Source organism: Chiloscyllium plagiosum, unplaced genomic scaffold, assembly GCF_037043375.1.
Source record: "Chiloscyllium plagiosum isolate Xiang-an unplaced genomic scaffold, Cpla_swu_hap1 HiC_scaffold_22, whole genome shotgun sequence".
NCBI lineage: Eukaryota > Metazoa > Chordata > Chondrichthyes > Orectolobiformes > Hemiscylliidae > Chiloscyllium > Chiloscyllium plagiosum.
This window is the reverse complement of record NW_028270160.1, coordinates 25,808,533-25,834,262: the sequence shown is the minus strand read 5'-3', so window position 1 is coordinate 25,834,262 and position 25,730 is coordinate 25,808,533. Positions and strand designations below refer to the sequence as shown.

At 39.9% G+C, this 25,730-nt stretch overlaps 1 protein-coding gene across 3 annotated transcripts in view; it reads left to right on the top strand.

The window, feature by feature from the left end:
- The window catches only part of LOC122561198 (factor VII-activating protease-like), a 47,706-nt gene extending 29,025 nt beyond the window's left edge, over positions 1 to 18,681 (top strand). For all 3 annotated transcript variants that reach the window (XM_043712768.2, XM_043712767.2, XM_087998878.1), the window contains 7 exons: positions 3,061 to 3,232; positions 7,210 to 7,304; positions 8,323 to 8,602; positions 11,110 to 11,252; positions 16,034 to 16,168; positions 16,285 to 16,427; positions 18,054 to 18,681. In XM_043712768.2, coding sequence (XP_043568703.1) covers positions 3,061 to 3,232; positions 7,210 to 7,304; positions 8,323 to 8,602; positions 11,110 to 11,252; positions 16,034 to 16,168; positions 16,285 to 16,427; positions 18,054 to 18,209 — 1,124 coding nt within the window. In that variant the 3' untranslated portion in view covers positions 18,210 to 18,681. The remainder of the gene's footprint in view (positions 1 to 3,060; positions 3,233 to 7,209; positions 7,305 to 8,322; positions 8,603 to 11,109; positions 11,253 to 16,033; positions 16,169 to 16,284; positions 16,428 to 18,053) is intronic.
- Positions 18,682 to 25,730: the final 7,049 nt, after the last annotated feature.

Genomic DNA, 25,730 nt, shown 5'->3' with positions numbered 1-25,730 from the left:
CTTTAAAGCATTTGGTCTACAAGGAGAAAGATTTGTTTTTTATTAAATGGGGATATACCAGGATGGCTGCATAATTTCACAGCAAGGAATTCTCAATACATACATGAATTCTGTTCTGTTTGTATGGTTAAGTGTTCCTGCAATGTGCAGATGATCCGGAGCTGAGGAGTAATTTACAAGTGAAGCTTATCGGTTCTCAGCTAACTGAGCAGGTTGGAACTGAAAACAAGTCACAGAGTCACAAAAGACTATGATGTTGATCTCCCCAATAGAAACTGCCTGTTCTCTGCAGTAAAAACCTTGAAAGTTTAACCTTGAAAATAAACAGTTCTCTTTTCTCGCAATTGTTGCCGTGAGCTGCAACTTTCAAACTAATAGATAAGAGACTTTTCCAAGTGATTAATTTGCTTTGTACTTCTTATAAACCATTGAAAACTTCAGAAGAAAGATACCTGAACACCAAGAACCTGCCTAGCTGAAGAATTATTATTGCAAAACCAGAATGCAGAAGCAAAAACAATTTAACTGACTTTCCAGTTCTCTCTACCTTCACCAAGAATCTATTTTCATTATTTGATTGTCAGTTATAGGAAGAATATTATCAAGCTGGAAAGGGTTCAGAAGAGATTTATCAGGATGTTAGCAGGTGTGGAAGGTTTGTGTTATAAAGAAAGGCTGGCTGGGACTTTATCACTGGAGCGTAGGAGGTTAAGATGTGACATTATAAAAGTTGATACAATCGTGAGGGGTATAGATAGCGTTAATGGTAGGTGTAATTTCCCTAGGATGGGAGATTTCAAGGTTATGGGGCACATTTTTAAGGTGAGAGGAGAGAGATTTCAAAAAAACATGAGGGTCAAATCTTTTACACATAGGGTGGTTCATGTGTGGAATGAACTTCCTGAGGAAGGAGTGAATGTGGGCAGAATGACAATGTTTAAATGACACTTGGATAAATACATGAATGGGAACCTTTTGGAAGGATATGGGACAGAAGCAGGCAGGTGGGACTAGTTTAGTTTGGGATTATGTTCAGCATGGACTGGTTGGACACAAGTGTCTGTTTCTGTGCTGTATGACTCTATGATTCTATGTGTGTGTAATGGCAAGTTTATAAGCAGATTAGAGGTTTAGTTAGTATCATTATATGCCAATCGTTTATATCTTTTTAGTTGTAGCTATAGTCGAATGACTTATATTAAATAACAATTCTTTTTATATAAAAACTTGGTCCAAGCTGTCTATATTAAAGCTGACTTATATTAAATAACAATTCTTTTTATATAAAACTTGGTCCAAGCTGTCTATCAATCTTGATCTGAAAGTCAGGTAAATTTGGGTACTGTGCATACCTTAAAAAATCTTAAACACTAGTATGACTCTGGGAGTAGTGGGGTTCAAATTACAACACGCTAACCCAGTGGGTTATAAAATAGTGGCCATTCCTACAAATACTGTCATGGACAGATACATTGTGGCAGATTGATTGATAAGAACCAGATCAGGTAGATGTCTCTCTCATTCATTCTCCCAGTAACTGTGCCATGCTCTTCAGAACATGGGCAGCTCAATAAGTAATGGCACCACTGAGCTGCCCTTGATGATGGATATTACAGTCCCTCATTCAGAGTGTGTGTTGTGATTTGATCAGAAACTACTTCCAAGTGTTATTTAACAGTGAAAAGCACTGATTCATCAGTTAAAGGAAGATGTTAGCTAGCAATAAGCAAGAGGATTTCCGTGTCCATATTTGATTTGATGTCATGAGACTTCATATGGTCTTGAGCAAACATTGAAAATTTCCAGACTCTCCCTCCCAACCATATACCACAATGCAGCCACACCAGCCCAACCTCCAAACATTATGAGGAAGGGGTCTGAATATTGGTTGTAATACATAATTTGGTGAGTATGACTATATTAGACTGTTGCTTGAGTAGATCTTAGGGTGGATCTTCTATTGCGTAAACCCCCAGATGTTAGTGTGGAGGACTTTGCAAGATCAAAGGGCAGGGTGTCAGTTCCAACAGCAAAATAGCTGATTGAGTGGTCTGCTCAGTTTCATTCGTATTTGACCTTTCTGGAGCGGTTCGATATTCTGACTTGGCAAGCTATTTTGATGGGCCAGTTATAACTCAACCACATTGGTGAAAGAACTGGAATCACATATATGTTGAGGTAAGGACAGTAGATTTCCTCTGTTGAACAGTTTAGATTAGATTAGATTACAGTGTGGAAACAGGCCCTTCGGCCCAACAAGTCCACACCGACCCGCCGAAGCGAAACCCATCCATACCCCTACATTTACCCCTTACCTAGCACTACGGGCAATTTAGAATGGCCAATTCACCTGACCCTGCACATCTTTGTGATGTGGGAGGAAACCGGAGCACCCGGAGGAAACCCACGCAGACACGGGGAGAACGTGCAAACTCCACACAGTCAGTCGCCTGAGGCGGGAATTGAACCCGGGTCTCTGGCACTGTGAGGCAGCAGTGCTAACCACTGTGCCACCATGCCGCCCACAGTATTACTGAAAGAGATGGATTTTTAATTAGAAAGCCATAGATTCATGTTTGTTTCTAATGAAATCATCAATTTATTCCAGATTTACTAATTGATTTAATTTTAATTCCTTCAGCTGCAGAGGTGAGATTTGAATTCATATTATTAACCTTTGTTTGAGTCTCTACATTATTAATCCAGCAACATTACCACCACACAACCATCCCTATGTAAACAGATTTATGCCTGCATTAAAATAACAAAGACAGGTCAAGTAACTAAGTGAAGCAAGTATCCACTAATATTGCCAGCAGTAATTCCTAACATATAATTATTATATAGTTCGCATGCAATAAAGTTGCAGTGAAAGATCTCACACAGCTCATTCACCAGGAACTCTGTTCTTAGTACCAAATTTACCATTACTTTAGATAATAATAAGACTTATAACAGTGCTCGCTGCATAAGTACTTTCCAAACTTATTTAGACTCATTATTATGTTTCAGCTCAGCAAAAGTCTTATCATTGTATTATTTGTGCATTTATTTTCTTAGTGCCAAATGATTGTTACCATGGTAATGGTTTATCATATAGAGGTATGGTGAAACAAACTGAACGAGGGAAGACATGTCTGCACTGGAGCTCTCACTTGCTGCTCAAGGAAGCTGTTGGTACCCATATGGAGAATCCTAGCAAATATGGAATTGCTGATCACAATTATTGCAGGTACTGCAGTTTTAATACATTGATATAAAAAGGTAGTTTGTAAACACTGAGCTGAGTGACAACAGTGTTCTCATTAAAATTTTACCTTCAATCTCTTGAGCCTTTTCTCATTAAAACATGGACTCCCAAATTATTATATAAATTTGGGATGAGTTCAACATGGATTAGTAACTGAAATGATGAGCTTGTATAATTTCCTATCAGGTAGTCTGAGATGGAGGAGCATGGGCACAAAGATGGGTTGGTTCGAAGACCCACCTCAGTTCTCCAACACACTCCACAAAATGCCCCCTTAATGTCACTCTCCACGCACTTTCTTGCCATCTCTATAACCACTCAAATCGCCCATGCCAATCCTTGGCACCCAATGTAACATCCACAGCTACTCACCTATTATGCACTATTCAAAGTTAGTGAAAAATATTATACATTCCTTGGGAAGAAAATTAAACTTTCAACATCTAATAATAACTTCCATATAATTGACTGTGAGGAAAAATGCATTCTATCATGAGAAAAAAGCCTTGTCTATTTGTGATCACATTAGATCGTATCAACAAACCAAAAAGAACATCAAATGGACAATGTATAATGGCAACTTCTTAAAATTGTTATTTATTCTCAGATGAAATGAACAACTCAGCTGAAAACCATTTGCACCACCAGATGGAAATAGTGTTTGGGAGAAAATCTGATTTTCATCCTCCATTCAAAATGGGAACTCATCGGGAATGGATGTGCTTTTTGCACACTAGGCATTCCGGAGCCCTAGAAAGGTCAGGGGAAAATGAGAGAGAGTCGGCAATGTAGAGGAAAGTCAAGTTTCCTCAAGAAAAGCCTTAAACTTTGAATTTTTATTTTTTCTCTTCTCACCGTGGGCATGGGTGTCTTTAGGAATGAAGTATCCCACAGACCACAGCCTACAGCCTTCAGCTCCCCCGCCAGCCTTGCCACCAAGTAAGCTCATCAGGACAAGTCAAGCACTTAAGTGGTGATCTGGCAGGCTTCTTAGCCAATCAATTCTTGGGTCAGTGAGGTCCCGCCCACCTGAAGCTGCTGGCCAATCAATGCCTATTAACCATTGTGAGGAGCAGCGTCACTTCAGATGTCCAGGTCTCTGGCTGAAGAGCGCCAACAATGGGAAAGGAGTGGTGGGGAATCACAGGATCAGGGCAGTGGGGTGCATGTCAATGGAAAGGGGTTTCAAGAGTTTCAGAGGCAAGGGCAGCGTGTGGTTTTCAGTCATCGTTAACATGCCATTGTCACAGTCAGGAAGGCTGCCACTACCCTTTGCTGCTGGGAACAAACTAAATCATGCCGGGGCAGTCTCAGTGGTCATTAATTAACCATTTAAGGGCTTTAGTTGGCAGCAGGTCAGGTAAATCAGTGTTTGGATTGAAATTTAATCATGGACAAATCTCCTTTCTAATCTACTGTAATCATGTGACCTTGACCATTAGGCATTTACACTACAGGCTGCTGCCTTACTGATACCTCCATAAAGAAGTCATTCTGATTACTCTGCTGTCTGTTGCACTCAGAATAGCGAAATATAAGCATTCCCATCTGGAACTTAATTCCTAAAGTAATGGAAAAAGGATGGGTACGTTTCTGTGCTGCCAATCAACTGGATAATTTGTCTTTTCCACCACTTCTAGGGAGGGGAGAATCAGTGTGGCCATTTGTGTACCAAAACACACCTCACACATCTCACAACCAGACCTACATTTGGCCCCATATGTAAGAACAAAACATATCCATTACAACACAGGTTATCAGGGATGCAGAGGAATCAGATTAACCATGATCTTATTGAATGATGGTGCAGCCTCAAGGGCCCTAGTGCCCTACTGCTGCTCCTAAGTCATGTTCCTTCATACGTTCACAGTTAATCAGAAAATAAAATTTACCCACGACACCCAAATAGGCTGTGCTCATTGTCTTTTCCTGCACAGGATAAATATAACACCAAGAATAACTTAATGGCCTCTTTCATAATGATTCAGTGAAACTGCATTTATCTGTGGTGTACAGTTAGTGAGGGAGAAGGTAAGAAAAAAGGTGATTAGATACAGGAAGACAGATATATATATAGGAGGAAACTGTTGAGGAGTCAAGACAATTAATATTGCACTCAGGATGCCTGTTGTAGACCCCTCTCGATATTCTAGTGAATTTATTGTAGCTCAATATCAAGTAAGTGGTATTACTAACTAATATATCATGTTAAGGCCTGGTATCATTGCTGGGTCTCAGGCCACAAGCAAGTGATGGTAGAAGTGGGGTTTGTGTGGTGGGAGAAGCAGGGGAGAGGTTAGGGGTGTTGGAAGCAAGCACAGGAAGTATCTCGCTATACATTCCCCTTGATCAGACACAAATTAACCTTGAACTAGGTAGGACCCATCCCCCCATGCCAGCGTGCCCCACAAGCAATTCTGCGCAGGTTTGTATGTCATTCTTCCTGCACCAACCACTGCATTAATATGGCGAAAGTGGATACTGCAGATGCTGGAGACCAAAGTCAAGATTAGAGTATTGCTGGAAATGCACAGCAGGTAAGGCAGCATCCGAGGAACAGGAAAATCGACGTTTCGGGCAAAAACCCATCATCTTGCCCAAAGCTGACCTGCTGTGCTTTTCCAGCACTACTCTAATCTTGACTACTGCATTAATACCAACAGCAGTGGAATGAGATGCTTACCATTAGAACATAGGCTAGAGGAACATAGAAGCTGGAGGCTGGGGTGAGCCTTAGGCCTTTGAACCCTGCCTCCACTCAATATGATCATGACAGATCTGACCTCACCTCCACTTTCCTGTGTGTACCTGATAAGTCTTAACTCCCTCATCCAAGAAAAATCTCAATCTTGAAGCCAGCCTCCATTAGTGGAATCTTTGGAGAAAAATATCAGTAAGATATCCTGGTTGTTTCTGCTAGAATTTCTACTAACTAGATCCATTTAGAGGTGATATTCTCTAAACATTCACTCATCCAAGTTCATGAAATCCCCACATTACATTATTCTTACTTGAATTTTTTCATGTACTAAGTTATCAAATGAACCCTGCAGTCACAACACTGACAGAGAATCTTTCCTTCTCTTTTAGATTAGATTACTTACAGTGTGGAAACAGGCCCTTCGGCCCAACAAGTCCACACCGACCCGCCGAAGCGTATACCACCCAGACCCATACTCCTACATTTACCCCTTCACCTAACACTACGGGCAATTTAGCATGGCCAATTCACCTAACCTGCACATTTTTGGATTGTGGGAGGAAACCGGAGCACCCGGAGGAAACCCAGGCAGACACGGGGAGAATGTGCAAACTCCACACAGAGAGTTGCCTGAGGCGGGAATTGAACCCGGGTCTCTGGCGCTATGAGGCAGCAGTGCTAACCACTGTGCCCGTATCTTTGTTTCATCCGGCATTTGTTACTCGTCCTTACAAATTCAATTACTCATTCCTGCATTTTATTCACTCCAGAGGTGAATCTAAATTTATTTTATGTAATGAGAGTGGCAATATGCAATATGCTCAGCATGTGCTATTAGAGTCATAGAGTCATATAACCCCTTTGGCTCAACCAGTCCACACTAACCATGTTCCCAAACTAAACTAGTCCCACTTGCCTGCATTTGGCCCACATCCCTCCAAACTTTTCCTGCTCATGAACTTATTGAAATGTCTTTTAAATGTAGTAGCTGTACCTGCATCCACCACTTTCCCTGGTGGTTCATTCCACACATGACCCATTCCCTGTGTATATTGTTCCTGTTCTACAGGTAAAGTAATTAATGTATGTCACCTATTTGACATATAAGCAGCTGGGGGCTACATACCACCTGCAATCCTATAGATCTTTTGAAATCAAAATCAGCCTTTTCACTGAAGCCATTTGGTATACATTTAGATATTGTTTTAAAGATATGTGGCAGGATTGGTTACAATAAAAATACATTAAAAATTTCCAGAAATCCTGATGGCGATGATAAACCTTGGTGCTATTATCGGGAGAAACGTGATAAATTAAGTTGGGAACATTGTGCCATTTTTCCCTGCCCTCCAGGTATGTATCAGCTGTTAATTGCATTTTACAACAGTTAATTTATTCCATTAATGTCATAATCCAGATGAGTATTAGCTCTATCTTACTTAATAAGCAATAATTACAAAATAATGTCATAAATATGGAGCTTCCTAATTCTTTTGCTGCATAAATGTTAGATTAAAAGGACAATGTCAATTGGTTTGAATTAAGTTGAAACCTTTCTAATTTTCTCTATTAGATTCAATACTTTCAGGGTTGAGAGATTTTATCAAATCCCCTTCCATTTTGCTCTGGGACAGTGCCTGGGTAAAAAGATTTATTTTGTTCTGGCAGCCAAAGATTTTCAGATTCTCAAAGTGCATTCTAAAGGCTGTCATTAATTTATTCCAACAGTCCTTTTCAACTGGAAGCATTCTAATCAGCACACAATCTGCCTGTGCACAAGAAAGGGTCAAGTCTGTTGCCTGAAAACTGCATATCTGTACTTGTTCGGTTCATTATATTGTTGTTCATGATAACTAAAGAATATTAACGAACAGTTGGAGCAATAACAACTTGCATTCTTTTAAAAGCAAAATCGTGCAGATATTGAAAATCTGAAATAAAAGCAAAAGGTGCTGGAGAATCTCAGCAGGTCTGGTAGCATCTGTGGAGGGAGTGACAGAGTGAACATTTCAAATTCAGTATGAACTTTAAGGACTTTGAAATACTGGACACAAAACAGTAACTCAGTTTCTCAACCACCAATCCTGTCAGGCCTGCTGAGTTGAACTTGCATTCCCATAGCAACCTTCAAGGTGGTCCTCAATCATTTTCGTTCACAATAAGATAGTCATCTAATGGAGTTAATGATCTCCTATTCTAGACGTGCAGTGATTGTCTTGCTCATTTTGTTGTTGTTCTTTTATAATTTCAGCAACTTTCTGATCCTTTCTGGAAAGGGATCAAATAGCACAATTACAAAGAAAAATTACAATGATTAACAAACACTAATGTATAGAATGAGGTTTGACTCAGTACTGTTTCTCCACCACAGCGGCTAAGACACCACCCCAAAGAGAAGCTACAGCCAAACCTGTGACCCGATCACCTGCGTCTGCGTCCTCCATTACACGCTTTCAGTGTGGAATACCTGAGGTTGCAGTAGTCTTAGGCAAAATCCTTGGTGGAAAAAGGACAGTACCAGGAAAATACCCATGGCAGGTATCTCTACAGCTGAAAAATCGCATTGGACTTTATAAACCAGGACATGTGTGTGGAGGAACATTGATTAAACCATGTTGGGTTCTCACTGCCGCCCACTGCATTGTCTCACAGTAGGTATTAACATGTTTGTACATTGCTTTCAGTTATCTCCTTATTTTAGTGAATCATTTCTGAAGAGATGCCTCTCTACATTTTGTAACTTTGCTATTATATATTTACTTTCTACTGTAGTTATCTACAGGATCCAACTAAAAACCATTGCTTCTGTATTTTGAGCAAAATAAGGCAGTACTTAAGCTCAGCAGGTGGCTTAACTCCGCTCTTGTCTCAGTTGGGAGTTATAGTTTCCTAAAATCCATTTATTATTTCTTTGGTCTGAATTTATGGATGTGTGGTTATAGTTTTGACAATATTTAGAATATTGGATTCTTTCAAATTCCCGCAACCTCTCCTCCATATCCACATACTTCTCATCAAAAAGTTTTAATGAGGAATTCTTAAAGGGAAATCCAAAGACTCTCCAACTAATTCCCAAACTGTAGTGAACAAACCTCATCTTATAATAGACATTGTAAATGTTAGCTTGACTCAGTAATGAAATGGCCTTCTTCAGCAATAACCTCCACCCTCTGTTCATGGCTGAGATACCATATTGTTCCTACCAGTGTGTAATGACAGGGACGAGGATTGATGGGAAAATAGTAGGAAAAACAAAGTCACATTCCACCGACAATCTTTATATGTATCAACCTTCACAGTTTGACAATCAAAGCTAGAAATAACCAAATACTGAATTGTTCAAAAATGGGGGAAAATGCAGGATTTCTTTAGCCAACAGCCTTTAATTTACCTCTACCACTTCTCAAACCCTCCAGTGTATATTTCAGATGTTGAACACTATTTGCGTAAGAATCTCCTGACACCAGTTTTAAATTTACTCTTTACTCCCCTGAACCTGTCTCCTTGTCCTACTCAAATATTTAATTTAATGTCATATTTCAAATTAGTTTGTCTCATAAGTGTTTGGGCAATTAGAATGTCTATCCCACAGCTGGAAGCAAATGAATCTGAAGAAAATTCCAGGAATAACTTTCATCTTCAGCTCTGGAACATAAATGGTGGAGTCAAGGGTCACAAGAAAAAAAAAATGGTGATAAAGATTGTATCAGAAAACACATTGTGCAAACTATAAGGAGATGACCACAATGCTGTGTTTTCGTTTTTTGTTCATTGTCTGATGCCAGCAGAGCGCCATTTCATAATTCCAGCTGTTAGTTCAATGATACTGAGTGTAGATCCAAATCTTTTGTTTTATCTGCTGTGCACAATTAACCTTGGGATTACAGGAATGGGATCCATGGCCATGCATTTAGCAGTCTCTAAGTGACAATATTATGCTTTTTGAATAATGTAGTTAGCCTTATCAGACAGAGACATAGCTAATAGATAGTTTGATAGCCAAACTTGCAAAGACACCATGAGTAATTACAGGGAGTTATGGATGTTTTTGTAATGGTATTCTATTAGAGCTGGCTGATATCACAGCACTCCATCAAATGTACCAAAATCCCCAAATATAATTCACTACAGGCCATCAAAAAGAGGAACAGTGGTTCTGGGAGGGGGGAGAACAATGAGGACAGAAGTGTGCAAATGAGTTCGACAAACTGAAGGGTCCTATCCATCATAATGCGTAGGGAGGAGGATTCCTCAGTTGAGGAAAAAGGAAAACATTCCAGTAGCATAGGTGGGAAAGAAGCCATTATTCAAGCAGTTACAACAGAGACAGAGGAACTGGAAAAATAGAATGTAGTCCTTTCAGGATTTATAAAGGGCAGTTAAGGTTTAGCTGGGAATGTCCATGGGTTTGCAGTGAGTATTAGTAGGCAGCCTCTCTCCAGAAATGGAGACAGAGAAGTCAAGAAAGGAAAGAGAAAAGTTAGAGATGGACTAGCTGAGGATGAGAGAAGAATGGAAATTGGAAGCAAAGTTGAGTAATCTTTATAGTTCCAGACAAGAGAAGGAGGTGACACTGATGCAGGCCTTGACCTACACCAAAGAGTTGTTGAAAGGGCCCATCTCGGACTGGAACAAAGAATGTTCCACATATGCCTCAAAGAGCAGAGTATAACTAGGCCCATGCAAATACCTAGGGTGAATCTTTTCATTTGAATGAATTGAGATAAGTTAAAAGAGAAATTATTCAATGAGAGAAGAAAGCTCCACCAGGTGGAGGTGTTTGGACTGTAAAGGCCCCTGTACAAGGAAGAACTGAAGAGCTGCAGACAGTCCTGGTGAAGGTTGGAGATGTAGAGGGATACATCCAAGTTACTACTTTGCTTCGTGAATCTGGTAGTACAGAGAGAGGCCTTTTCAAACGCTACATATAAAACCTCGAATCATTTAATTTGTTAACAACAGACTTAAATAAGAATCAGACATCTTAATTAATGAGAAAACTGATATCTGGTAAATCAAACACTTAGGAAGGCTATAATGCCTGTTTGTCTATATTTTGATTGCAATATTCATTTTACATATTATCAGTAATTCTAAGAATCAATTGCTAATCCTTTTTAGTTAAGAGTATTGTCTCTTCTTTTAAACCAATACATAGGGCACAGGCGAGAGATTTCCGTGTACAGCTTGGCAAACAAGACCTTCAAAGAGATGAATGGCATGAACAGAACTTTGACGTTGAAAATATAATTGTCCATGAAAATTATCATGAGAGCTCAGTGGGATTATACAATGATATTGGTAAGTAGTCTGAGACTTGTACCTTCAAGTTCCTTCCTGAGTTTTACTGTGAGCTTCAGAATCAGGTCCTGAGCCTGCTCTGACCGATAGCGGCTCACTGATGTTCCCTCAGGCAGAGCTACCCTCTGCAGGCCTGCCTGCCAATGAAGGAGACAGATTGTGACCTGAAGGGCGCAGAAGGAGAGGCATCACTGCTGAGGAATGTAGGCGACTTCAAGCTCTCCCCCAAGGTAAGTTTAAAAAAAAGGAAAAATTCAGGGAGTCAGAAGCAAAATGACTCATTGTTGCTGTGTTGACTGACCTGTCTGCCGTCACTGTATGGGCTGTGGGTCCTCTTCACCAAATGGTCAAGTTGCAGTAGCCCAAGCAGACCATTAGACTGCTATTTCAATGGAAAGAGATGACTGGTAGTGATTTAACCTGAGGGTCAACATGCCTCGAGTGAAGGGAGAGGGTGACAAAGAGATTCCTTCATTGTAACGTCAGTCAGTGTTGGGAATTCAACCCACACTGTTGGCAATACATTGCATTGCAAACCAGCCATCCGAGCTAATGGAATTCCCCCTCATGACCAATCGAAATTTACAGGGCCTTTAAGAACATAAGAACATAAGCTCTAGGAGCAAGAGTAGGCCATCTGCCATTCAATAAGATCATGGCTAATCTTTGTGTGGACTCAGATCCACTTACCCATGTTCTCACCGTATCCTTTAATTCCTTTAGTGTTCAAAAAATATCTAGCTTAGCTTTAAAACATTTACTGAAGTAGTGTCAACCACTTTACTGGGTAAGGAATTCCATAGATTAACAACCCTCTGGGTGAAGAAGTTCCTTCTCAATTCAGTCCTCAGTCTGCTCCCTTTAATCTTGAGGCTATGCCCTCTTGTCCTAGTTTCACCTGCCGCAGGAAACATTATCTCTGCTTCTATCTTATCTACTCCCCTCATAATTTTATATGTTTCTATAAGATCCCCCTTCATTCTTCTGAATTCCAATAATATTATCTCAGTCTATTCAGTTTCTCTTCATAAGCCAACCCCCTCAACTCTGGAACCGACCTAGTGAACCTCCTCTGCACCCCCTCCAGTGCCAGTACATCCTCTCTCAAGTAAGGAGACCAAAACTGCATGCAGTATTCCAGGTGTGACCACAGCAGCACCCTGTACATAACCTTTCTGCTTTTAAACTCAGGGATTTGCATAAATATGCAAATCTCCAGCTGCTCTGCATTTTGTCCTACCGCAGCGACACTGCAGACATAACAGGATTGCAGATCCACTTAGTGTCATAGAGTCATAGAGATATAGAGTCATAGAGCATGGAAACAGACCTTTTGGTCCAACCCGTCCATGCCGACCAGATATCCCAACCCAATCTAGTACCACCTGCCAGCACCTGGCCCATATCCCTCCAAACTCTTCCTATTCATATACCCATCCAAATGCCTCTTAAATGTTGCAATTGTACCAGCCTCGACCACATCCTCTGGCAGCTCATTCCATACACGTACCACCCTCTGCATGAAAAGGTTGCCCCTTAGGTATCTTTTATATCTTTCCCCTCTTACCCTAAACCTATGCCCTCTAGTTCTGGACTCCCCAGCCCCAGGGAAAAGACTTTGCCTATTTATCCTATCCATGCCCCTCATAATTTTGTAAACTTCTATAAGGTCACCCCTCAGCCTCTGACGCTCCAGGGAAAACAGCCCCAGCCTGTTCACCCTCTCCCTGTAGCTCAGATCCTCCAACACTGGCAACATCCTTGTAAATCTTTTCTGAACCCTTTCAAGTTTCACAATATTTTTCCGATAGGAAGGAGACCAGAATTGCACACAATATTCCAACAGTGGCCTAATCAATGTCCTGTACAGCCGCAACATGACCTCCCAACTCCTGTACTCAATACTCTGACCAATAAAGAAAGCATACCAAATGCCTTCTTCATTATCCTATCTACCTGCGACTCCATTTTCAAGGAGCTATGAACCTGCACTCCAAGATCTCTTTGTTCAGCAACACTCCCTAGGACCTTACCATTAAGTGTATACTTCCTGCTAAGATTTGCTTTCCCAAAATGCAGCACCTCACATTTATCTGAATTAAACTCCATCTGCCACTTCTCAGCCCGTTGGCCCATCTGGTCCATATCCTGTTGTAATCTGAGGTAACCCTCTTTGCTATTCACTACACCTCCAATTTTGGTGTCATCTGCAAACTTACTAACTGTAGCTCTTATGCTCGCATCCAAATCATTTATGTAAATGATAAAAAGTAGAGGGCCCAGCACCGATCCTTGTGGCACTCCACTGGTCACAGGCCTCCAGTCTGAAAAACAACCCTCCACCACCACCCTCTGTCTTCTACCTTTGAGCCAGTTCTGTATCCAAATGGCTAGTTCTCCCTTTACTCCATGAGATCTAACCTTGCTAATCAGTCTCCCAAGGGGAACCTTGTTGAACACCTTACTGAATTCCATATAGATCACATCTACTGCTCTGCCCTCATCAATCTTCTTTGTTACTTCTTCAAAAAACTCAATCATGTTTGTGAGACATGATTTCCCAAGCACAAAGCCATGTTGACTATCCCGAATCAGTCCCTGCCTTTCCAAATACATGTACATCCTGTCCCTCAGGATTCCTTCCAACAACTTGCCCACCACTGAGGTCAGGTTCACCGGTCCATAGTTCCCTGGCTTGTCTTTACCACCCTTCTTAAACAGTGGCACCACGTTTGCCAACCTCCAGTCTTCTGGCACCTCACCTGTGACTATCGATGATACAAATATGTAAGCAAGAGGCCCAGCAATCACTTCTCTAGCTTCCCACAGAGTTCTCGGGTACACCTGATCAGGTCCTGGAGATTTATCCACTTTTAACCGTTTCAAGACATCCAGCACTTCCTCCTCTGTAATCTGGACGTTTTGCAAGATGTCACCATCTATTTCCCTACAGTCTATATCTTCCATATCCTTTTACACAGTAAATACTGATGCAAAATATTCATTTAGTATCTCCCCCATTTTCTATGACTCCACACAAAGGCCACCTTGCTGATCTTTGAGGGGCCCTATTTTCTACCTAGTTACCCTTTTGTCCTTAATATATTTGTAAAAACCCTTTGGATTCTCCTTAATTCTATTTGCCAAAGCTATCTCATGTCCCCGTTTTGCCCTTCTGATTTCTCTCTTAAGTATACTCCTACTTCCTTTATACTCTTCTAAGGATTCACTCGATCTATCCTGTCTATACTTGACATATGCTTCCTTCTTTTTCTTAACCAAACCCTCAATTTCTTTAGTCATCCAGCATTCCCTATACCTACCAGCCGTCCCTTTCACCCTGACAGAAATATACTTTCTCTGGATTCTTGTTATCTCATTTCTGAAGGCTTCCCATTTTCCAGCCGTCCCTTTACCTGCGAACATCTGCCTCCAATCAGCTTTTGAAAATTCTTGCCTAACACCGTCAAAATTGGCCTTTCTCTCATTTATAACTTCAACTTTTAGATCTGGTCTATCCTTTTCCATCACTATTTTAAAACAAATAGAATTATGGTCGCTGGCCCCAAAGTGCTCCCTCACTAACACCTCAGTCACCTGCCCTGCCTTATTTCCCAAGAGTAGGTCAAGTTTTGCACCTTCTCTAGTGGGTACATCCACATACTGAATCAGAACATTGTCTTGTACACACTTAAGAAATTCCTCTCCATCTAACTTTTCATACTATGGCAGTCCCAGTCGATGTTTGGAAAGTTAAAAACCCCTCCCATAACTACCCTATTATTCTTACAGATAGCTGAGGTCTCCATACAAATTTATTTTTCAATTTCCCTCTGACTATTGGGGGGAGTCCATAATACAATCCCAATAAGGTGATCTTCCCTTTCTTATTTCTCAGTTCCACCCAAATAGCTTCCCTGGATGTATTTCCGGGAATATCCTCCCTCAGCACAGCTGTAATGCTATCCCTTATCAAAAATGCCACTCTCCCTCCTTTCTTGCCTCCCTTTCTATCCTTCCTGTAGCATTTGTATCCTGGAACATTAAGCTGCCAGTCCTGCCCATCCCTGAGCCATGTTTCTGTAACTGCTATGATATCCCAGTCCCATGTTCCTAACCATGCCCGGAGGTCATCTGCCTTCCCTGTTAGGCCCTTTGCATTGAAATAAATGCAGTTTAATTTATTAGTCCTACCTTGTCCCTGCCTACCCTGACTGTTTGACTCACTTCTGTTCTCAGCTGTACCCATCTCAGATCGATCTCTTTTTTCACTATCTCCCTGAGTCCCAAACCTCCCCCCCCCCCCCCCCCCCCGCCTTACTACTTTAAATCCTCCCAAGCAGTTCTAGCAAATTTCTCTGCCAGCATATTAGTCCCCTTCCAATTTAGGTGCAATCCGTCCTTCTTGTACAGGTCACTTCTGCCCCAAAAGAGATTCCAATGATCCAAAAATGTGAATCCTTCTCCCATACACCAGCTTCTCAGCCCTGCATTCATCTGCTCTATCCTCCTATTCCTCCCCTCACTAGCTCGCAGCACTGGGAGTAATCCAGATATTACTACCCTTGAGGACCTCCTTTTTAAATTTCTGCCTTATTCTCTGTAATGTCCCTTCAGAATCTCAACCTTTTTCCTTGCCACAGCTTCTTAACATTTTCCTGCCACCATTGTCTCTTCCCCCACTCTGAAAGGTTCCTAACCTTGCCACCCTTTGCTGATCCTTTGTTTTAGTCTCTTGGTGTCTCAGCAAGTTCTAATGTAAATCAAAATTTGCATTCCAGCTTTGGTGAAGATCAAGCAAGTCAACAATCACTGTGCCAAGGAAACAAAGTATGTAAAAACTGCCTGCTTACCAGATGCTGATTTCCAGCCTGGAACTGAATGTCACATTTCAGGATGGGGTCAGACAGAATCAGGTGCTCCTATTAATTTGGATAATTTTATAATCATATTTTTCTTTAAATTCAAGCATTATTTTGATAATAGGCAACAAAATCATCACATTATTTTCTGTTTATTAAAAATTGTACAGAGGCATCATCCAATCAGTTATTGCATACGAATGTGAGACTGATATCTGACAAGCGATGTAAGGACTCTCGTTCCTATGGAAACGCTATCAATGACAGCATGTTTTGTGCAGGAAACCTGGATGGCAGTGTGGATTCATGTCAGGTTTGCTATAAGGATTTGGTGGATTGTGGAATTTATTTGCCCTATTTGGTGATTTGTGACTCGGGTCAATCTTCATGAAGGCAGGTTAATACATTGCTGGAGAAACAATGTTCAAAGGGCAGGCTTCAGGTTTTTGGGGCATGAAGTTCCAAGCAGAGTGCATCTCAGCCACACTGGGACAAATATCCTCAAAGGGAAGTTAGTTAGTGCTATGGGACAATAGAATACAAGCAAAGTTGGCAAACGATGAAATAGTAGCGAGAAGAAATAAGAGGCACAGAGGATTGGGAGAGACAAAGAGCATGAGCCCTCAGAAGGCAAATACTAGGCAGTGTACATTGGGTTTGAAATGCACATAGCATAGTTAATGAGATTGATAAACTGCAGAAACAGCAGAGAACTGGCTCAGAGGAAAGGAGAGTTGGGAACTTTATGCACCTAATCTTTATTTGGGCAGAATTTCCAAGTGAGGAAACAAAATTCTGGCCCTCGATACTGTAGGGACCATGTGTTTTGTAAGTGGGAATCTCACCTGAAATTGAAGGATAGGCTTACTCCCTGTTGGATTGAATATACTTCAGAGGAGGTCACAGTTCAGCAGCAGCTAAGTTTCTTGCAACGAGAGATGGGGAGTGGGTGAGGTGATGATGTAATAGTGCAACATAACTTAGAAGGTCAAGGCTGATCACAGGGATCCAGAAAGAGATCAAGGTCAGAGATGATGGAGTCAACGGGTTGTCAGATAATATTGTGGGATTAGTTGATGACCAAGTGGGGATCTTTGTTAGCTGGTATGGAATTAGTGATTGGGGGGGTTATTCCAATACAGGGGTGCCAGATCATGAGAAACCAAAAGTGTGTCCAATTTCAGGTAGAAAAGCAGGTTGGCTAGGTGGAAAGTGGCAGGAAGTGGTCCTATTCCTCCTAGCCCATAAGCAGAGCTGCGAAGGCTTTTAGTCCAGTTATATGACAACATTGGTGTCCCATAAACTACTGGGTATCCTGAGGACTGAGACACCAGACCAGCCAGAGATACAAAAGGAAAATTGCAAAAGGAAAAGAAGAACTATGACAAATGTAATGTTGATTATACTGTACAAAGCTAAAGAGATTACTGAAAGGAGATCTGATAAAGGAATAAGAAAAGAATAGAAAGGTGATGAGACGAGATTAAAAAAAAGAAACTAAAAATATTTTATGATCATATGAAGTGTAAAAAGGTAGTCAAAGAAAGGTGGAGAGCAAAAAGATCTTTTTGAGGAGGCAGAGAGTATGGCAGAGGTACGAAATGAATACGTTGCAGCTATCTTCAGTAGCAAAATGGATGCTGCCATTGGAGCAGTGAATGAAATGTAGTATTGATATTTGATAGGATAAATATAGATAAAAGGCCAGTGGGCCAAATGACCAAATGTGCCTTATTACCTTATGTTTTTATGTGAACAAATGTAAGGACGCAGTAAAGAAATGTCTCTATCAAAAGAAAAACACTCCTGTTCACAGTACAAGTTGGACTGAAGTGTCTGTTTCCGTTCTGTACATCTCTATGACTCTATATCTCTAAATGACTGAATGGATGTCTCGCTCATATCTTGTAAAAATTACATATCTTTGTTTCATGTTCAGGGCGATTCTGGAGGACCACTGACTTGTGTGAAGGATGGACGTTACCAGATCTATGGAGTAGTGAGCTGGGGCGATCGCTGTGGGGTGATAAATAAACCTGGTGTTTATGTCCGTGTCACCAAGTTCCTTAAATGGATTAAGTCACGAGCCACTTAAGTGCAGTTGTTGAACATGCGGGATTGTAGTGGAATATAAAAAGATGCTTGACATTACTATTTAACACATCCATTATTTCTAGAATACCACATAAAGGATTTTCAAATATGTTATTACCTCAGTTTTAGTAACAATGGGATCATATGTAACATCTTAATAATAATTCTTATTAATAATTATAATTAATTTTGCATTCCTGTCACATCATTCTTTCATAAACTGAGAAATATAACGGTCTGTGTCACAATCTCAGTGATTGCATTTGTAAAGTGTCTCTGGTTTTGAACTTGCATGGTAAAAAATCTAACTCTCAAAGCTGAATGCTCATTCTGTTGCTTCTTGTTTTAGTTGACAAAGCAGAACTACAGACTTCCTGAGCGGGAAATAATGCCTTTATAATCTATGTATGCAATAATTTACAATTTGACTGTATATTACTAATTAAATACAATTCTACTTGTTGCCCCTCAAATGAGTACTTTTTAAATTCTTGCAAAGCTGAATCTTGGCAGCATTAGCTAACAACATAGTTATAAATACCAAGCCAATAAGCAATGGAAAAATTAATTTTGTCATTCAAAATTTAGTTTTAAGTTTGGTTAAATACGTTAATTAAAATTCCCTCCACATTAATGCAAGCTATGGTGCATAGTCAATAGATTTAAGTTACAAAGTTTTAAGAGGTTTAAGAAGTTTAAATTACTGATTAAAAGGGATCCTTTCCTTTCTGGTGTGATCATGTAACGGATGTTAATTTAGCTTGTTACATTACATCTCTGGATTTGCATTCCATTGTGTCAGTGACAGAGGTTAATGACGGAATTGGTTGATATGGCTTTAGACAAAGAGGTCAGAATCAAAATGCCAGGCATGGCTTTCGTGCCATTGTTGGCCAGCATTTGCAGTTGTCCTTTCAAAGAATATCTGAGGTAAAGTTTCACCTTCACTGTCTGACTGTTAGCTTGATAGATATTATCTGTCATTCATAGAATTTGTCTCGGTTTCTATTGTATTGAATCATCAGAAAGTTAGGCGAATTCCATAAAGGGCTAGTAATCTATTCCATCAGGTTATTTCTAAGGTGGTATTGGTGGCAATCTGCCTCTCTGTGTCTTTGAGATCTGTGTTTATTTGTATGGGTACCCTATAAATAGATTGTTTATGAAGGAAGATAGAGAAATTAAGAAATATTTAAATGGCTGTGCTGATCCATGCCTCAGTATCAAGGGAAAGCTGTATAAGAAGTAGGATGTCAAAAGTCGAACACCACAAGTGCAACACACTTTAGACTTATCAGTTTTATTATAATTAGATGAAGAGAAAAGCTATATTTATTTAAAGCAATTTAGTCCAAAAGTTCAGTTTGTAAAAGTTGTATTATTTCCAAAAAACAGTTTCTCCTTTTCCCAGCTATTCTGGGAACACAATTTCTGTCAATAATGTGGGGGTGACTCAAAGCAAGACACTACAGCTTTACAAAACTTTAGTTAGGCCACATTTGGAATATTGCACATAATTCTGGTCGCCTATCAGAAAGACTAAGTGGATGCTTTGGAGATAGTGGAGAGAAGGTTTACCAGGGTGTTGCCTGCTCAGGGGGGTTTTAGTGATGGGGATAGATCATGTTTAAGGTGTATCTTGAATCACACATAAATAGGAGGTGAACAGAAGGATTGAAACTGTGTATGCGCAAAACGTAGCTGGTCTAAATTAGGATTAGAAACGACCACTGGCAGGCTGAAGGCCGTTCCTGTGCTGTATTGTATTGAATTTGTTTCTTTCGATCTGAGCAAAGTATTTTCACAGAAATATGTGCAATGCTGTCATAGAGAATTCCATGTTGTTGTTTTCTCAGTATTGTTATAGGAACACAAGTAGGCAATTCAGTGCCTCGAGTCTGCATCACCATCCAATGTGATCATTGCTCATCTCATCTCAAACTGAATGTCACTTTCCTGCCCATTCCCCATAACTCCTCAACCTACTGCTCCAGAATAACCTGTCTCTCTTTGACTTAAAATTACTTAATGTCCCATCATCCACTGCATTCTGGGGTAATGAATTTTACGGATTCACAACCCTTTGAGACTAGTTATTTCTCCACATCTCTGATTTAAATCTGTGGTTTCTTATTCTAGATTGCCCCACAGGAGGAAACAATTGCTCTCCTTCGACTTTGTCAATCCCCTTTAACATTTGAATATCTCCATTACATCACCTTTCATTCTCCTAAACTCCTAAATTGCTCAATCTCTCTTCATAAGGCAAACCCCTCACCTCCAAAATCAATTTAATGAATCGTTTCTAGACTGCCTTCAATGCAACTACAATCCTCCTCAATTAAGGGGATCAAAACTGTATGCAATATTCTAGGCACCCTATCACTAATGTCTTGTACAGTTGTAGCAACACTTCCCTACTTTTATACAGCATCACTTTAGCAATAAATGCCAAAATTCCACTTACCTTCCTGGTGTCAAGATTAGAGTGATGCTGGAAAAGCACAGCAGGTCAGGCAGCATCTGAGGAGCAGGAAAATCGATGTTTCGGGCAAAAGCCCAATTTCCGATGAAGGGCTTTTGCTATGACTTGCTATGCTTTTCCAGCACCACTCTAATCTTGACTCTAATCTCCAGCATCTGCAGTACCCACCTCCGCCTTATTACCTGGTGTGCCTGCATACCAGTTTTCTGCGATTCATGCATGAGGACAATCAAATCCTTCTGAACTGAAGCATTCTAGGTTTCTCTCCAATTAGATCATAATTGCCTTTCTATTCTTCCCACAAAAATGAATAACCTCACATTTATCCACATTAAACTCCATCCATCAAATCTTGGCCCATTCTTCTGATGTATCCATATTCATTTGTAAATTTCTTATATCTTTATTAAAACTTATTTTCCCATTTAATTTAGTGTCATCTGCAAATTTGACTATAATACTTTTTTCCCTGTATCCAAGTCATTAATATAGATTGTAAATAGTTGGGTGAAAGTGGGTACTGAAGATGTTGGAGATTAGAGTCAAGATTAGAGTGGTGCTGGAAAAGCACAGCAGGTCAGGAAGCATCCAAAGAGCAGGAAAATTGACATTTCCTGATTAAGGGTTTTTGCCCAAAACGTCGATTTTCCTGTAAGTAGTTGGGGCCTAAGGACTGAACCCTGTGACACACTATTGATTACGTCTTGCCTACCAGAAAAGACCCATTTATCTCTGGTTTCTGCTTGTTAACCCATCCTCTCACTGAGTGAATAAATTACCCCTAACACCATGTGATCTTTATACAAAAGGTTAATATCCCCATGATATTAGCCTTTTGTATAGCACCTTATCAAATGCCTTCTAAAAGTCCAAATATATTACAACTACATCTATAGGATCCCATTGTCCACTTTGCTGGTTATGTTTTCAACGATCTAGAAAATTAGGCAAACTTGACTCACCCTTCATAAAACCATGCCAACACTGATGGATTGTGTATTGACTTTCCAAATGTCCTGTTATTACTTCATTAGGAAATGATTAGAAACCATTATTAATGTCAGATGTTAAACTAACTGGTCTATAGTTTTTTTTACTTTCTACTTCCCCCGCTCCCTTTTTGAAGAAGGGCATTATATTAGCATTTTACCAATCCACTAGAACATTTCCTGCATCGAGGGAATTTTGGAGTTTAACAACTAGTGGATCAATTATCTCTGCTGCCACTTCCTTTAAGGCCCTAGAATGTAAACCATCAGAACTTGTCTGCCTTCAATCCCAATAGTTTGTTCAGTACATTCCTCTCCACTGATGCTGCCAGACCTGCTTAGTTTCTCCAACATTCTCTGTGTTTTTTTATTTTGCTGTAGTTTTGATGATTATGTTGTCGACTGGTCTCAAAAATACTGGCACTGCTGCTAAATAAAGTGGCTTGATGGTAATATAGAACTGCAGGTGCTGGAGATTGGAGTAAAGATTAGAGTGGTACTGGAAAAGCACAGCAGGTCAGGCAGCAACCGAGGAGCTCCTGAAGGGCTCCTGCCTGAAATGTCGATTTTGCTGCTCCCTGGGTAATATAGAACATTCCATGTCAAGTTGTTAATTGCCTCAAATGAGAGCTAAGGAGTGACCAGTCGTCAATAATCTCTGATGTTGTGCAATGGTAATGCTGACTGATTGTGATTTATCTGAGCATTTCCCTAAAATGTTTCAATTCCTGTGTAACTATGGATTACATGACAGAATTGATGCGATTATTTTTTGGTTGTACAGGGATAATTGTATTTATTTGAATATATTTGCCAATTCATTTATCTCCTATGACCTGAATTACTCTGAGTTAGTACTGCTTTGTCTAGTATAATGTCCAGCTTTGAGAATCTTTTCAGGAAGATGTCAAGGCTAGGGGGATAATGCTGCAAATGATATTTTAGAAGGAAATGTTTGTCAATAAGAGAGATTTGAGAAACAGTGAGGTTTTTTTTCAGAAAAACAAGTCAGGGATACTTATCGTCAAAATTGTGAAAAGTTTTAAGAAAGTAAATCAAGAAATACAACTTTCACTGATGAATTCATAAATACAGGACATCAATTTAAAATAATCATCAGAAGATGGATGTCAGAGATTAGGATTTTCCTTTCATGCAGGAAATTATAAAATCATGGCATGCTATAACTGAAACACAATCAGGAACACAATTGGTGATATTTTATAAAAGAAATACTTGAACAATTGGACAAATATTTGAAAATGAAAATAATCAATATGGAAGAGGTGGTGGAATGGGACTCAGTGCATAGCTCTGTGAGAGGACTAGCATAGACACAAATATCGTTCGGAAAGCAAATTATGAAGAAGACATGGGAAGGTTACAAAAACATATTAATAGGTTCAGTGAATAGGCAACATGTGGCATATGGTGTATAATGTGGGAAAGTGTGAAAATCTCCTTTTGACAGGAAGAATAAAAAAAAATTATCGAAATGGTGAGAGATCTGAGACCTTGTGCATGAATTATAAAAGGTTTCTGCAGGTACAGCAAGTAATTAGGAAAGCTAACAGAACATTATCATTTATCATGAGGGGAATTGAATACAAAAGTAGGGAAGTTATCTTGCTGTTAAAGAAGGCACTGATGAGATCGCACCTTGAGTACTGTGTACTGTACTGGTCATCTTACTTAAAGAAGGATATGTTGGAAGCAGTGCACAGAATGATTGCTGGACTAGTATCTGAAATGGGCTGGTTGTATTATGAGGAAAGGTTGGATTGGAATTTGGAACAGTAAGAAAGACTTGATTAAAACATATAAAATCCTGAGGGGTCTTGAATGGACAATTATGGGCAGGAAGATTACTCTTATGCGAGAATCTAGAACTGGGGATACTGTTTAAAAATCAAGTGCCACCCATTTAAAACAGAGATTACATGAAATTTTTATCATAATGTTATGAATTATTGGCACTCTCTCGCTGAAAGCTTGATCCTTGAGCATTTTTAAGACAGACGTTGATAGATTCCAAGCAACAGATTGGAAGCATATCAGGAGTGAGTGGCTCTGTGGATTTGCAGTTGGAATCAGATCAACTATGATTTTATTGAATGGCCTGTTCGTGGTCCTGAAGCGTATGGTCATGAGGATGTTTGTATAATGGGCTCAGTAACCTCCTGTATGCCATTTTATATCAGGACTAGTTTTCTGAAATACAACGTGAAAGAGGTTGTAATTCAGTAACAATAGATTTCGGAACTGAACATCCCACTCCTGATTACATCCAGTCTGCCTTCATTATGATCGTAAATGGATGTCCTCATGAATTGAGTAACTAATGGAGTATCACAGGTCACTCAAAACAAGGTTGAAGATTTGATCTTTTTGAGTGCTGCATTGTCACACATGCACAATTACTTGTATGTAATCACATAGTGCACGACCTAACAGAGGTACTGTTCTGTCCTTCAAGAACCATTCCCTCTGAGATCACAGTCCCAGATCACACAAGGAGTGTGTTGCTCCGTCACTGCAAATTTACCACCTATTCTGTGTTGTGATTTCCAATTAAATCATTGAGACAATAATTTGGTCAAAGATATTCATGCATGCATGCCTAATATAATGAGCATAATGCAGTTGTACGATTTATTTGTCATAGTTGTCATGGAAACCTGGATTCATCCTATTTCAAATTAAAAATATCTTTTTCAGTTCTACCTGGAGCAAAAGACTCGCAATCTTTAAAAGAAAATCATGACCTTCTTTTCTCAGAGTTTCTTTTTTCCTTTTTGGTTTGAAGGCCTGTATAAAACAAATACACAAATCTGGATAAAAGGAAAAGAAGGTGAAAGAAAATTATGGAGCACCATCTGTGAAATCAGAATGTTTGAATAAACTATAAAAGCAACAGCAATTTATGTAGCATCTTTAACATGGTAAAGTGTTCCACCATGTTTCACAGCAGCATTATAAGACAGAATTTAACATCAACTCACAGAAAGAGATATGAGGACATATGACATGTCCCAGAGGTGATTCTTAAAGAAGAGAATTCCAAAGTTTCAGACGACACAAGACTCAATCTCTTTTGCAGCTTCTTTCACTTCTTCACAGGAAGCACCAGGTGATTTTTATATGCAATACAAAGTCTCTTAGTTACTGTTTAAAGGCAACTGCATACAGCAATTGCATGGTGAAAATAACTGCTTATCTGCAGGTTTCAGATAGAGGCACAGCACCTGTTCTTCCAGAGGTTCTGATGCTTCTCCCATTGCATCATTCAAATTCCCAAGCTGTTCGGCTGCTCAGGAACCAATCAAATAGATATTGTCAGGCCAATGACCTTTGGCTTCCACAACTAGTCACAATTGCACAAACCAATCAGCTACCTGTTGCTGGCCAAGTCTCACTGGACACACATAGACCCCACAGTGCTGTGCTTTGTTATCTCACCTCCCCGACTGCTTGAACAAAACAACAGTGTAAACATAGCTCACACCAGTAACCTGTTTTCAGAAGTACAGCAATTCCTTCCACAGACTTTGATTTTAAAACAATCCGATTCCCACTTCAATTCACAATCAAAAGTAAAGTAAAATAAAAAGATACAGTCTTGACAGTGCTATCCACGTTGTAATTTGCTTTGTGGATGCATCATGGACTCTAGCTATGACCTGAGTTCCAAAATCCAGATCTCAAGTTTTAACAGCAGGAAACATTTCCCACACGTTATCATTTGGCCACATAAAGATTACACAACTCCAGAAAGACACAGGATGGGCATTTTACACATGAGCTGTCCTGCCATGCTTAAAGCCTACTTTCAGACTATAGACTTTAAATTGAAAATGAGAAGGCAGAAAGTATACTTAGTCAGCAATCAGTTCCTGAACTAGTTCTGTAACGGACTCCTTGACTTGGGTCCTTTCCTCCCTTACTAATCTAGGTGATGCTGGCTGACTATCTTGGTGTCTTCTTCTTGCCAATAGGTGCCGTAGACAACCTATTTTGCATCTTCTCAGCTGCTCTTCTGCGTGTTGCT